This window comes from Sturnira hondurensis, unplaced genomic scaffold (genome assembly GCF_014824575.4).
Source record: "Sturnira hondurensis isolate 20B ecotype Veracruz unplaced genomic scaffold, ASM1482457v3 Scaffold0004998, whole genome shotgun sequence".
Lineage (NCBI taxonomy): Eukaryota > Metazoa > Chordata > Mammalia > Chiroptera > Phyllostomidae > Sturnira > Sturnira hondurensis.
Window position 1 is genome coordinate 6,032,145 of NW_028077629.1, and position 12,766 is coordinate 6,044,910.

Consider the following 12,766-nt stretch of genomic DNA (forward strand, 5'->3'; position numbering starts at 1 on the left):
AAAGGAAGGGAATCTATCATATGTGTCAACATGAATGAACCTAGAGAACATTATGCTAAGTGAAATAAGTCAGATAGAGAAAAAAAATACTGGATGCTATTATTTATATGTGGAATCTAAAATAAATAAATAAAGCAAAAATGTTGAAGTGGCTACCAGGGACTAGGAGGTAGGGAGAAAAGGATAGATTAGTCAAATAGTACAAACTTTTAGTTATAAAATGAATAAGGTCTGAGATCTTATAACAAGTGACTATGATAACATTGTATTACATAATTGAAATTTGCTGAGAGAGTATAACTTACATATTCTCACACAGAAAAAAAAGGTGAATATGTGAGTTAGTAGATATGTTAGCTAAACGGCAGAGAATTCTTTCACAATGTATACATATTTTAAATCACCAGAGAATTTACATATTTCACACTCAATAAGGCTTGAAATAAATACAAAATCCCACCCCCCATTTCCTACTCTTATTCTGGTTTAAACTTATCCTTGGCAGTTACACTATACCTCATTTATTTATTTGTATATTAATTGTCTGAGTATCCCCAGTAAAAGTAAGCTTCGGGGATGTAGCAATGTATGCTTATTTTGTTCATTGCTTTATCTCTAGTGCTTAAAACAGTGCCAAAACAAACATCTGTTGAATCAATGATTACGTGAGAGTGTGTGTGAGTGAATAAGTGAACTGTTCTACATAGACTCATCTCCTGACTTAAAGATTTTTGGCCATACCCTAGCAGGAAAACACAGCACTTTTTTAAAGTACCTTTTTAAGTCAATGAATAAAAATTAAATTACCCGATATATCAATATTACATTATTAATTCTGATTTGATTGTAGACCTAATATACCCAGATATGTATTAAATACTAGCTTGAATACATTCCATAATAAATACAGAATAAATTTAGTATATGGAATTTAGCACGTATATCAACTCTTTCTTACAAAAAAATATACTTAACTGGTTTTAAAATGCTAAGCTTCCAAATTACAAAATCCCTATGAATAGCAGGCCAACTTGCCCACTGTTAGGGTGGGCGGGATAAGAAAACCCTGGCTGGACTACAATCAAGATGGCCCCTGGCCTACAATCAAGATGGTGAACAATCAAAATGGCGCCCAGAAAAGCCAGTGATGGGTGACGTCCAGAGAGTCGGAAAGGCAGGGCATCCACATAGCAACCTGAGTCCGAGAAAGAGACCACCAATGCTGTATTGCTGCTATGTTCAAAGGGGACTAATCCTCAGCTCCCACGGGGAGCCAACAAAAATAAAACCCCACCATTTTCCCTGCTTGGGTGCTACTTTCCTGGCCTCACTCTGTGGACTGGGGAACCTCTCCTGGGCGCACAAACCCCAATAAAGCTCTTTATTGCCTGACTTTGTAGCTGATCGGCATTTTCTTGTCGGAGCCTAAGAAAACCTTTCACCCACAATTTGAGGATAGTGCCTTATCATCTTTTCCTTTTTGACATTATCAACTTATTTGTCTATGACTACTTTACAAGTTGTAAATAATATAAATAAATAGCTAATGTCTAAATACAGGCAAAATATTGGCGAATTCAGTGAAATTACTTTAATATGTTAAATAGTTTGCAATTAGGATCTCAGTCAGCAGATTAAAGCAAGGTCATCGTTGGTCACTCTCTAGTTTCCGAAGAAATAAACATACACAGTATTCAATCTCATACTAAGATAAGCCATCATTTCTAAATCAGAGACAATCATGATAATTATAATTCCACCCATTTTTGTGCTATTCCACTGGAGGCCAATCTGAGATCCACCACTTCTTAACAACCTGATGTTATAGTTATTTAACTTCATCCTAAACCTTAGTGATTAACAACTGCCACACAAAATTTTGGTTCAAATTAAATGAAGCAATTCATTCAAATCCCTTAATACATTTTGACACATATTAAATTAATAAAAAGGGTGTCCATCATAATCTATTCCTCATGATCATTCTTATATCATTAAAGAATTAAGCAGGGATAACTAGAGTCAAAAATTTAAGCAAAGCTACTAAGATTTTAAAAATTTAAAATTAGGCGGATATATAAAAGTGACTTTTATCAAATGTGAAAAATATTAAGCTATACAATTATAGCACTGAGTAATTAACTCATGCATTTAAGAGTTTAAAATTTCCATAATCATGCAGGGACTAGTTAGCTAAATCATATCAAGTGATTATTCCTGACATTGTAATACACAATTTGACTTATAAATGTTATTTTACATTTTAGTGTTATTCTTAATGTTTTGGGAAGAGCCAGGATCATAATTTATATTACAGCCTAGTCATTAAGGGCCTGAGCTTTGGCCCTGGCCGTCGTGGCTCGGTGTATTGAGTGCAGGCCTCCAAACCAAAGCCTTGCCGGTTTGATTCTCAGTCAGGGCACATGCCTGGGTTATGAGCCAGGTTCCCAGTAGTGGGCACACAAGAGGCAACCACACATTCATGTTTCTCTCCCTCTCTTTCTCCCTCCCTTCCCCCCAAAATAAGTAAATAAAGTCTTTAAAAAAAGAGCCTGAACTTTGGATTGAGGTAGTTTTCATTTGCTGTGCCACTTACCAGCTGTATGACCCCTTGGTCTCAGTTTTCACATCTGTTAGCTGAGGAATATACTAATGCCTACCTCATAGGGTTTTTATCCTGAACAATTACACACAGACTGCTTTGTAACTTTGGACACATACATAAACTATCTGTACTCCTAATTGTCTTGCTTGTACAGTGGGTTACAATAACAGGAATGATTTCAATCATTTGAGGATGCAACAAATTAACGTATCTATACACAGAACACAGAACAGTGAGTAGAACATAAAGATCATTCAATGATGGGAGAACTAGTAGTAATAGTAATAGTAGTAATAGTGGAATATATCTATTTCACTAAAAAATACCAATACTCCATCATAAACTCTAAAAAAGATAGTTCTTGTTTTAGATAAAGCCACATTGAAAATAAAATTAGTTTCCTTTCACTTTCTTCTGAGGGTCAGATTCTGGATAGCATAACTAAGAAAAATGAGGAATACTGATGAATTAAATTTTTAGTATAATAAAACTGAAGCAAGTTTAAGATCAAGTAGTAAAAAGATTTAAAATTATAACTGGGAAAGAATATTAGACAATATAAATATGAAAAATGTGGTTTCAATTAATGAGAGCATAATAATAAAATTATAATTTATACTCATTAAACAAAGAAAATCAGCCTACCTTTGGCAGGATTTGCATCATATCCACATGTTTTGTTAAAAATAGGATGATCACCAGAAGAAGGTATTATTCTCGAATCTGATACAGGATGGGTCCCTTTAACGCGTTCAGCTATTGCTTTATGTTGCTCATAAAATCCAAGTTTCCTCGGGGAGCTTGTCACCAACAGTGTCTCACCGTTCTGTAAGACCACATGCTCTTCTCCTTGAGTATCTGCTGATAGGTGTGTCTCTGAGTCACTCCCATTGGTAACAGGGAGTTCAGTGACTTGCAATAACACTTCCTTCTTATTAGCAGCAGAGGTTTCTGGTAAGGAATTAGATTCAGTGCTACAACGACCTACTAACCTATACTTCCCAGGAGACATAATTGCACAGGAAACAGTTCCCATAGGGTCTATTGTTGCCTTTGTAACAGCAGCAGGACTGGGAGAGACCTGAGAGGTAGAATCATTGTGGCCAAGGTTGTCGCAGTGGGATGCCATGCTTCCACTTTTAGAAAATGCGTCTGCTTCAGACACAGAATCTTCAGTCAAGGCTAAAAACTCTGAAGGTGTCTGAGCTGTGGTAAGATCAGCAGAAAGCAAGGGAGATTGTAAAGAGCTTCCTGCCCGTTCTGTTACATCCACAGAACAAGACGGAGAAGCTCTTACTAATTCAGGTTCCCTCTCCTGGTACTGTGTAGTTTCCAATGAAAATTCAGACTGTTGATCCAGTGAAATGGACTGGCTCTGTGGAACTGGTTTAGAAAATTTATAGTGAGATGAAAAAGATTTAGTAAGCAGCTTTTTTGTTGACTGCTTAACAGAACGACGAGTTTGTTCTTCTGTGAATCCAGAATCATCCCCCTCACTTTTACCGGAACTTAAGCAATTTATAAAGACATTCTTATTGGCTGAGTGTTCCTTCTCCCTTTCAAAATCCTCTGTCAAAGATCTTGTTATCTTCTTATTTCGTGAACTACTAAAACCAACAGAATGTCTTCCTCTTATTTTAATATGTTCTTCCAAACTCAGTTTTTGCATACTACTGTGACCAGGTTGAGCACCGTTTGAAATACTAAGGTTCTGGTTGGTAGGTTCTTGTTTAGGTTCACTCCCCTTCTTATGGTGGAAGCTAATGGAAGGAGTACGGAATATGCTCCTGCGTTTACCTGTACTACCTGAGCTTGAGTTAGTGCTGGAAGGAGAGGAACTGTGGACACCAGCTGTGTTACTGGAAGAGGGTGAAGAAGGAAGAGAATCATGTCGTCTGCTAATACTTCTTCTGAATATTGGCAACCGGGAGACCAGGGTAGATCGTCTTGATCCAGAGTCCCCCATTGGGACCCCAAAGCTTGCACTGTGATAGCCAACTTAGCAGCCTGGGAAAAGTTAAGACAAAAAGAACAAGTCAATAGAATTCAATTGTAAGTAAAACATTTTAAAATAAATCATTGTTCTTCAACACATAGAATACAATTAGGTTTATGTTAAAATAATAAATAATAAAAATCATAATACTTAAGGATTTCTTAAAAATTTACAAGTTCAGCCCTTCCCTGTGAACCAGAAGATTGCAATTCGATTCCTAGTCAGGGCACATGCCTGGGTTGAAGGCCAGTTCCTGGCAGGGGACACGCGATACATTGTGTGTCCCCGGCAGAGGCAACCATACACTGATATTTCTCTCCCTCTCTCCTTCCCTTCCCCTCTAAAAATAAATAAATAAAATTTTAAAAAAATTTACAAGTAGCAAAATTATCCACTATTTTGCATAGCAATGTGATAATGGTGCAAAAATTTCAAGATTACCCATAATATTTAAAGTGTGTTCAAAAAAGGGGGGTTGGGAGACACAGTATCATTATTCAAGACCCAGTCTTACCATTCACACTGGTTCTATAATTTGGCACATTGTATAATCTTAACTTTTTATGTCTATTTGTTTAGCTGTAATAGACATGTTATGGCCATGGGCATTGCCCTCTGGGTAAATGTCCCACCACTGCCTGAGACAGACCATGGATTCAACAAGCGATCCACCTGAGCTTAACAGAATCACACAGCAACCTAAGGCATGACCTGACACTAGAAGCTCCCCTCATGGAATAAACAACTAGGATGTATTCTTCCCTTCGGAGTTTCACTGGGCCTTTAGAGATGGTAAGGCCAATGTCAGAGGCAACTAAACCACAAAGGATATAGTTCAGAGTTATAAGCAAGACAAAGTTATGAAGAAACCACAGCTATGAGTTGAAGGCCTAATTGAAAGCTAATTAAACTGGTAATGTTGAGATAAATAAGAATACAGACTGAGAGGAACAGTAGCATAGAAAATTTATGAACCATACTAATATCAGAGAACAAAGAAGGAAGGGGAGAGCAGAGCTCATCAACTCTGATCTACTAGGTACTTTTACACAGCTTATCTCCTAATGCTTCTGACTGTAGAAGCAGACAATATTACCATGGGCATTTTACAGCAGAAAGGTAACTTGCCTAATGTCACTCAGCTAATAAGTGGTAAAGCAGGAACAAGATCCTAAACCTTATCAAACCACAGGGTCCGCTCATGACAGACTGGTACATACAGCTGTCACAGTGGTGAAGAGCCCAGACCTTGTGCTGCTCAAGGCCCAGATATGCTTCCGCTTCCCCTGGATTTGTGTGGGCAATCTTGCTATTCTGGTGACTTCCATTTTTCATTGGTTTTCATAATATGTCATGATTTGGTTCCTGTTTTGTTTTGCTTTGTTTTTAAATTTTACTTAATGACTTAACTAATATAATGCACACTCCCTCTTTCTCAACTTGACTGAGGCTCTGTTTTATGTTGTTGCTTTTTTTCCTTAATTTTGTTCTATCCTGAGGATATTTTTTCATTGCTTTTAGCAACAGAGGAAGACCCAGAGAGCACAGATTGTTTGCTTCCTGTATTCACCCAGAATGAGCACATGCACCCAGACCAGGGATCAAACCTACAACCCAGGTATGTGCCCTGACCGGGAATCAAACCCACAACCTTTAGGCTACAGGACAACACTCCAACCAACTGAGCCACACCAGAAAAGTCTGTTTCACTTTACTGTTTTTGCAACTGAAACCAAACAATAACAAATACAATATAAAATGACAAGCCCTCCATTTTATCATCCTGATATATTTTTAGTTTGAGCAAGTAAAATACTTCTATGTCCTTAAAGAAGCATGTGATGGAAATGGAAAATATTTGTTCTTTCAGATATGCATAGATAGATACATAGATATTTACTATTTTGTTCCAAACGATATAAAATCTAACAGTTTTGCATTATATGGTTTTTAGATTGATTTTGAATTGCACTCACTGAATTTGAATTTAAATCAAACTATGTATGAACCACTCCCAATATATTTGAGCATTCTTCTAAAGCTTTGGTTAAAGAAACCTTAAAGTAGAAAAAAGACATTTTAGCTCTTGACATCTTGCAGAAATTAAAAATATTTCATTTTTCTCAAAGTTTAAGTTTTCAAAGTGGATACAGAATGCAAATATTTCATGATCTCACTCATAACAATGCTTTAATGAACATCATTCTCAGCTGTGATTTCTCATTTATATGTAAGACTTGTTCCCATCCAATGTCCAGTGAAGATTTTGTTCTAATTACAGTGTCATCAACCTTAATGATATGCAGCTGTGGTGAACCTATGGCCTTCAATGCATTAATGTCAAGATATTTATCATTTTTATTGAAACACTTTCAGAATTTATGTATACTGAAATATTTCTGGGCCTCTTTTTAATTATTTTTTGCATTTGTATCAGCATTCAAAAACAAAAGAATGACTTAAGTTCCATGTATTTTTGGCAAGTATTCAAAGAATTTCATTAAAATTTCAGAAAAAAGTATTATAATAATTACTCCTCTTCCTAAGTACATAATGAAAATGACCAGGCTTCTACTGGGTACAAATAATCCATTTAGTCTGCTAATATATTTTTCATAATTTCTTTAAGTAGTACATCACAGAGATACTAAGAAATATTTACACATTGACTTTATGGCATGGAGTTGATATAAAATATATTAGAGACACAAACCCTTTAGATGTCACTTTGGTTACTGACAATTTTTAAATGAAGTTCTTTATTTCCTACTGAGAACTTTCCACCTAAACAAGACACAGGTAACAATATCTATAATTTGTAATTATCCATATTTCCTTAGGTACACTCTTTAAGGCCTATATGCTATCTATTCAATACACGTCCAGATTCACTCTTCCTCTTCTTACATTTCATTCTCTAATCACACTGATTATACTTTCCATTTTCTGGAAAAAGAAAGTATAATTATACTTTCACCTGCTGGGCACCTGCAGATGGGTCCACCTGCGTGGGATTCCTTTTCTAGAATTCTGGTGTCATACTCCTATTTCCATAACATCACCCCTTCCAGGATGCCATCCCTGTCCTGCCCTTCCCACCCTTCCCACCCTCCTCCATTTTAGATGGAATACTCCTTTATGAACCCTCAAGTATTGTTTTATATAGTAAACATCTGCTTATTTATCTGACTTTACTATTTTTCTTTTTTTAAAGATTTTGTTTTTAGAGAGAGAAAGAAGGGAAGGAGAAAGAGAGGGAGACAAATATCAAGGTGTGATTGTCTCTTGTGCACCCCCATCTGGGGACCTGGCCCACAACCCAAGCTGGGAGTCAAACTGGTGACCGCTTGGTTCACAGGCCTGCACTCAATCCACTAAGCTATACCAGCCACAGCTGACTTCACTATTTTTCCCTAAGTTCCTTAGTAGTAAAGCCCACCTCTGCTTTGCATTAAGTTCCCAATGCCTAATATAATGCAAAGCTGATACCAACAGAATAAGAAGATGTCCGAACGTGGAATTCAACTTGAACACGTCATGTTTCAAACATAAACAATCATGTTTTCTGTCTCATTACTATAAAGAAATGCTAGAATTCAAGGTTAATTGTGCTGCACTACAACTTTTAGAGATTCACAAGTTGAGGGCATTTCAAACTATAATATTATTCAGTAATCTAACATCAGCTAACATATGAAAATACAATGCTGAATAAGTTTAACAGAACAGTATTTTATCACATTAATTTTAATTATTAATGAAAGACAAGTAGAACATTACACCACATTAATTTTATTTTAATTATAATTAGAACAATTGCCTTTAATTCCTTTTACCAACCTTGAATTACCAACCTTGAATATATTTTCATATACTTTTACAAATTTCCAAATCAGATAAAATAAACATATTTTCTCAGTCCTCCTCTACTATTTCTTGGTTCAGAAGTCATAGTCACTCCAAACATAACATGTCCTAAAAATATACGGGTTGGACTAGACCTTCCCATTGTCCAGGGACCTTTACAAAATGATAAACATTATATTCTTTGGAAATGCACATTCATTATATAAAAACAGGGTCTTTTAAATATATCTTTTAAGCTGTATAAATAAGCAAAGAATACCGACTTATAGGCAATATCTCTGTACAGACAGATGCATACTGATCCAATAGAAGTGGTGTGAAACTCAGTGTGACCTCAACAACAACATCCTTCGTTCTTTAGCACCAGAGCTCACAAAAACTCCCAGACTATTTTCTTCAGTGATCTCTTAGCAAACACTATCACTGCCCTTTATAGAATGCAACATACTATGATGGATTTATCCTGAATAAAATGACAGGGAATTTGTTTGGTATGGTTAAGGATGACATGGATTCCAGCTGAAGGGGTTACACAAATTGTTAATATGTTACCTACTTAAAATTAGAGTAAGCATAAAATACATTAAAGAAATAAGAAACACTGCAAAAAAAGACTTCCATGATTCCAAAAGCATCAAACAACCTTGCAGGAATCCAGAACTATCATCTTGGAAACTTATTACCATACATACAAACAAGGGTGTCTTTCCGAGGAGGTGAAAGAAGCAAAAGAAGCCACCCTTCCCCTTTTCCTTTCCCAGCATTTTTCAAAAATTTCCCTAGAATTTTGACAATCCTCATATTTTTTCAGCATGAGCCAAAAGTGATAGTCACCTTATGTCCACATCTGAGATAGTCCTAAGTATCCTTCGTTTGTCTTTCTCCCAAAACTCATGGTATTGTGGGGGGGGGGGGAGAGGGGAGGGGAACAAAACTAAACAAAAAGTACCTCTGACACACACTTGCAATTAGCAAAAAATAAAAATTAAAAAAAAGTTGGTTTCAAATCTGAGCTCTGCCATGTACCAGTGGCATAAACTAGAATATAGGTAACAATTATTTTAGAGTGATTTATTTTAAGGATGGGAAGGTGCAACATAGAGAGAAATTTACCACTCTGCCAGGGTATGTTTTCAGTTTCTTCCTTTCCTATGAAATGCATGCAAACAAGGGGTGCAGTGGTGCAGCACACAGAGTACTTACAAAAATGAGCTGCTTTTCAAAATCTATCCCAAACCCTATATCTAACAAAACCACCTAAAATATTAGGGGTAGATACATAAATTGAGATCAGTATGCTAAAACCTTATGGTGAACCTCCCTAAAGTATACATTTTTACTGGAATTTAAAAACAATGATCAGTATTTGAAATGTTTGTGAGAAATGTTGCGTGAGATAAATCGTGCCCCAATTTCACTCTTTCTCAGAAGATTACAGAAAATAACCCAGCAAAGCCTAAATGACCATACTGAAAAGAAAATCGATGCTACATGGTACAATGGAAGAAAGAAAATTCACAGAAGCCAAATATCAAGGTAACCATTTTCCAACATTAAGAAAGTGATGGCAGAAAATAAAGCACATGTATATCAAAGGGCATGGATCAATTTTCCCCAAAGTTACCAGGACAATGTTATCTAATTATATAATTTAGCCACAAATTTAAATGAGGCTCACACCTGTTAGGGGTTCAGTGTTTAGCTGGAAAGCCTTCCATACTCTTTCTACTACAAAGGCCACACAAATTTCACTTCAATATCCTTATACTTTATGGTGTAATTTATCCTTAAATGAATATCCACAATGTTCTGTGTTCTCGTAAATGAACGGGCACTTCCAAAAGCACTCCGATAGACAGATCGCCTGCACAGCATGACAAAGGGCCCCTTCATGCAGCAGGGTCAGTGAGGAAAATAGGAGACACAGACAGGATGACTGATACTGATCATGTGGGCGGCTGCTCACAGGGAGAGAGAGATCGTCAGTCTCGGGAAGAAAGAGTCGGAAATCATAGAATCAACTGGATGTGTTTCATTAACAATGTGTTAAATTTGCATATAATTTAGCCACATTGAATACAGTCAATTTTTTAAATAAGCAAAAATAATAATAATAACCAAGTCCATCAGAAATATCTACCTTTATGTGACTACTAAAAATAATTTGCTCCTAAAGATGGTATGTAAGCAGAGAGAGATTGCCCCTGAATAAATCTGTATAAATCAATCCCCTAAGTAAAATGAGAGAGAGAGAGAGAGAGAGAGAAAAAGAGATGCCAAATTAGCATGACAATGGGAACTGTTACCACAGGAAAGAAGAATACATTTCAAAGAGATTTTTCTAGCAGAATTGAGGGGAGAGATGAGTTCCTTGTCTGAATTAATAAAAAGACATGGGATGGGCTGTGATGCATATTTAAAAAGACATATAATCCTGAGACCCAGCCAGATATGATCTTAGTTCTTTGGTGACCAGAGGTGACAACAGAAAAAGAAGATAAAGAGTGAAAAATGGATTTGGGCTGGAGATTAGACAGAAATTAGTAGGGAAGTAGGGACAGAAGAAAGAAATCTAAAGCCATATCTACATGTGACCAGGCTTAGGTAAATACAAGAATACATTTATACTTAAAGGACATTATATATTCTGGATTGACACAAAATGAATGCATGACTGTTAAGAATTCAGGTCCTCAGGCAAAACTCTAGATTTGAATTCATCTCTACACAGAAGAGTTGAGTGGCTTAAAAAGTTACTTAAACTCTGATTCTGAGTCTGAAGATAGTTGTTGCACTGTCTTAAGTGATTTTTATGAGGATCAAATAAGTAAATGCAAAAAGGTATTTAGAACAGGGTCTACCACATGATAAGTGCTTAATAACTATAATTTATATTTGAGGAAAATTAACCATACCTGTGTTGCTTCACAGCAAATATATGTATGTGTTAATTTAGCTTACAACTTCTCCAGCCTCTCTCAGCTGGAAGTTCAAATTCTGTCTGCTGGAAGACTAATACTGTCATTTACCAGTCAGTCCTGCACAGCACAGAAACGCTATTAGAGCAGCAGTGCCTATATGTCAGCGGGGCTTGGAATTAGTACGTCTATCAGTCTAGTCTATCCACCTGTACTGATTAAGTATCAATATTACAAACACTCTTTAAACTGTCTCTTACAAAGATTTTATTCAACCACGGCTTTCTTATGACCAAAAAATATTATTGACCCTGTTGATCTCCTTCCTGATTACAAGTTCAGTTCAACTTTTCATTAAATAAGTATTGCATTTAATTATTCAAACTTAGTTTTTTTTTAAATTTAGAACAACCTTATCCAGACTTCAAGGAACAAATAAGTGAAAATGTGAATATTCAAACACTGTGTCTCAGACGCTGAGTGGGATTTCCAAAAGAGGACTTTGATCAATTTCTTGAGCAATGCCAAAGTCAATATAACAAATATGCCACTTTAAAGAGGGACAGAACACATTAAAAGTATGTATGTTTGTTAATAAAAATAATTGTATTACTTTTATACTCATCTTACAATGGAGTATTTGGTTTGGGTTTGTTTTTTTTTAATACTATTTTGGAGAAAAAATTCCTCATAGTTTCCTAGGTTAGGTTTCCTAGAAGCAGAGCTTGAGCAAATGATACCTGTTTTAGCAATTTATTACAGAATTACTCCTAGGGGAAGATGAAGAAAGAAGGTGTGATCGGATAGGGGGAAATGCTAACTACAGATGTGGTCCCAAATGGGGACCAGCCACAGACTGGTCCATGGGGACGGGGGCAGGAACTGGTGTCTCAAGACAGTGGCTGGTCCTTGAATCCCCATGCCAGTCTACCATTTCCAGATTTCTCTAAGGAGTGGGAAAAAATATTTGAAAAATATAAAACGGGCAAAGGATTGATATCTGGAATACATAAAGAATATTTATAAATCAATGAGAAAAAGGCAACCCAAAAGGAAAAATAAATGAGTAAAGGGTACGAACAAGCATTATGTAAGTGCATAGGAAAAATACATAAGGCTGTACATTTCAAAGTGTGAACAATGGTGATGCTTGATAAGCACCTCGTATGGGGGTTGTCCTCAATGGGGACATTAGTGCTATATGAATGTGCTATGAGTACTATGAAATCTCAACAATGGTAATAAATTCATAAATTACTTTCATAATTAAAGCTTTAAAAAATTTAAAGTAGTGTAAAATATATGGCTTATAAAAATACATAATGTTTTACCTTACAGGCATGTAAATGGATTAAAAGTAATTTGAAGGGTGCACAAAAA

General features: G+C 36.0%; 1 protein-coding gene across 2 annotated transcripts in view; it reads right to left on the minus strand.

Moving 5' to 3' along the window:
• The window catches only part of CCSER1 (coiled-coil serine rich protein 1), a 698,243-nt gene that overhangs the window by 542,918 nt on the left and 142,559 nt on the right, over window positions 1-12,766 (minus strand). For both annotated transcript variants that reach the window (XM_037046097.1, XM_037046098.1), the window contains one exon: window positions 3,251-4,612. In XM_037046097.1, the coding sequence (XP_036901992.1) occupies window positions 3,251-4,571 (1,321 nt within the window). In that variant the 5' untranslated portion in view covers window positions 4,572-4,612. The remainder of the gene's footprint in view (window positions 1-3,250; window positions 4,613-12,766) is intronic.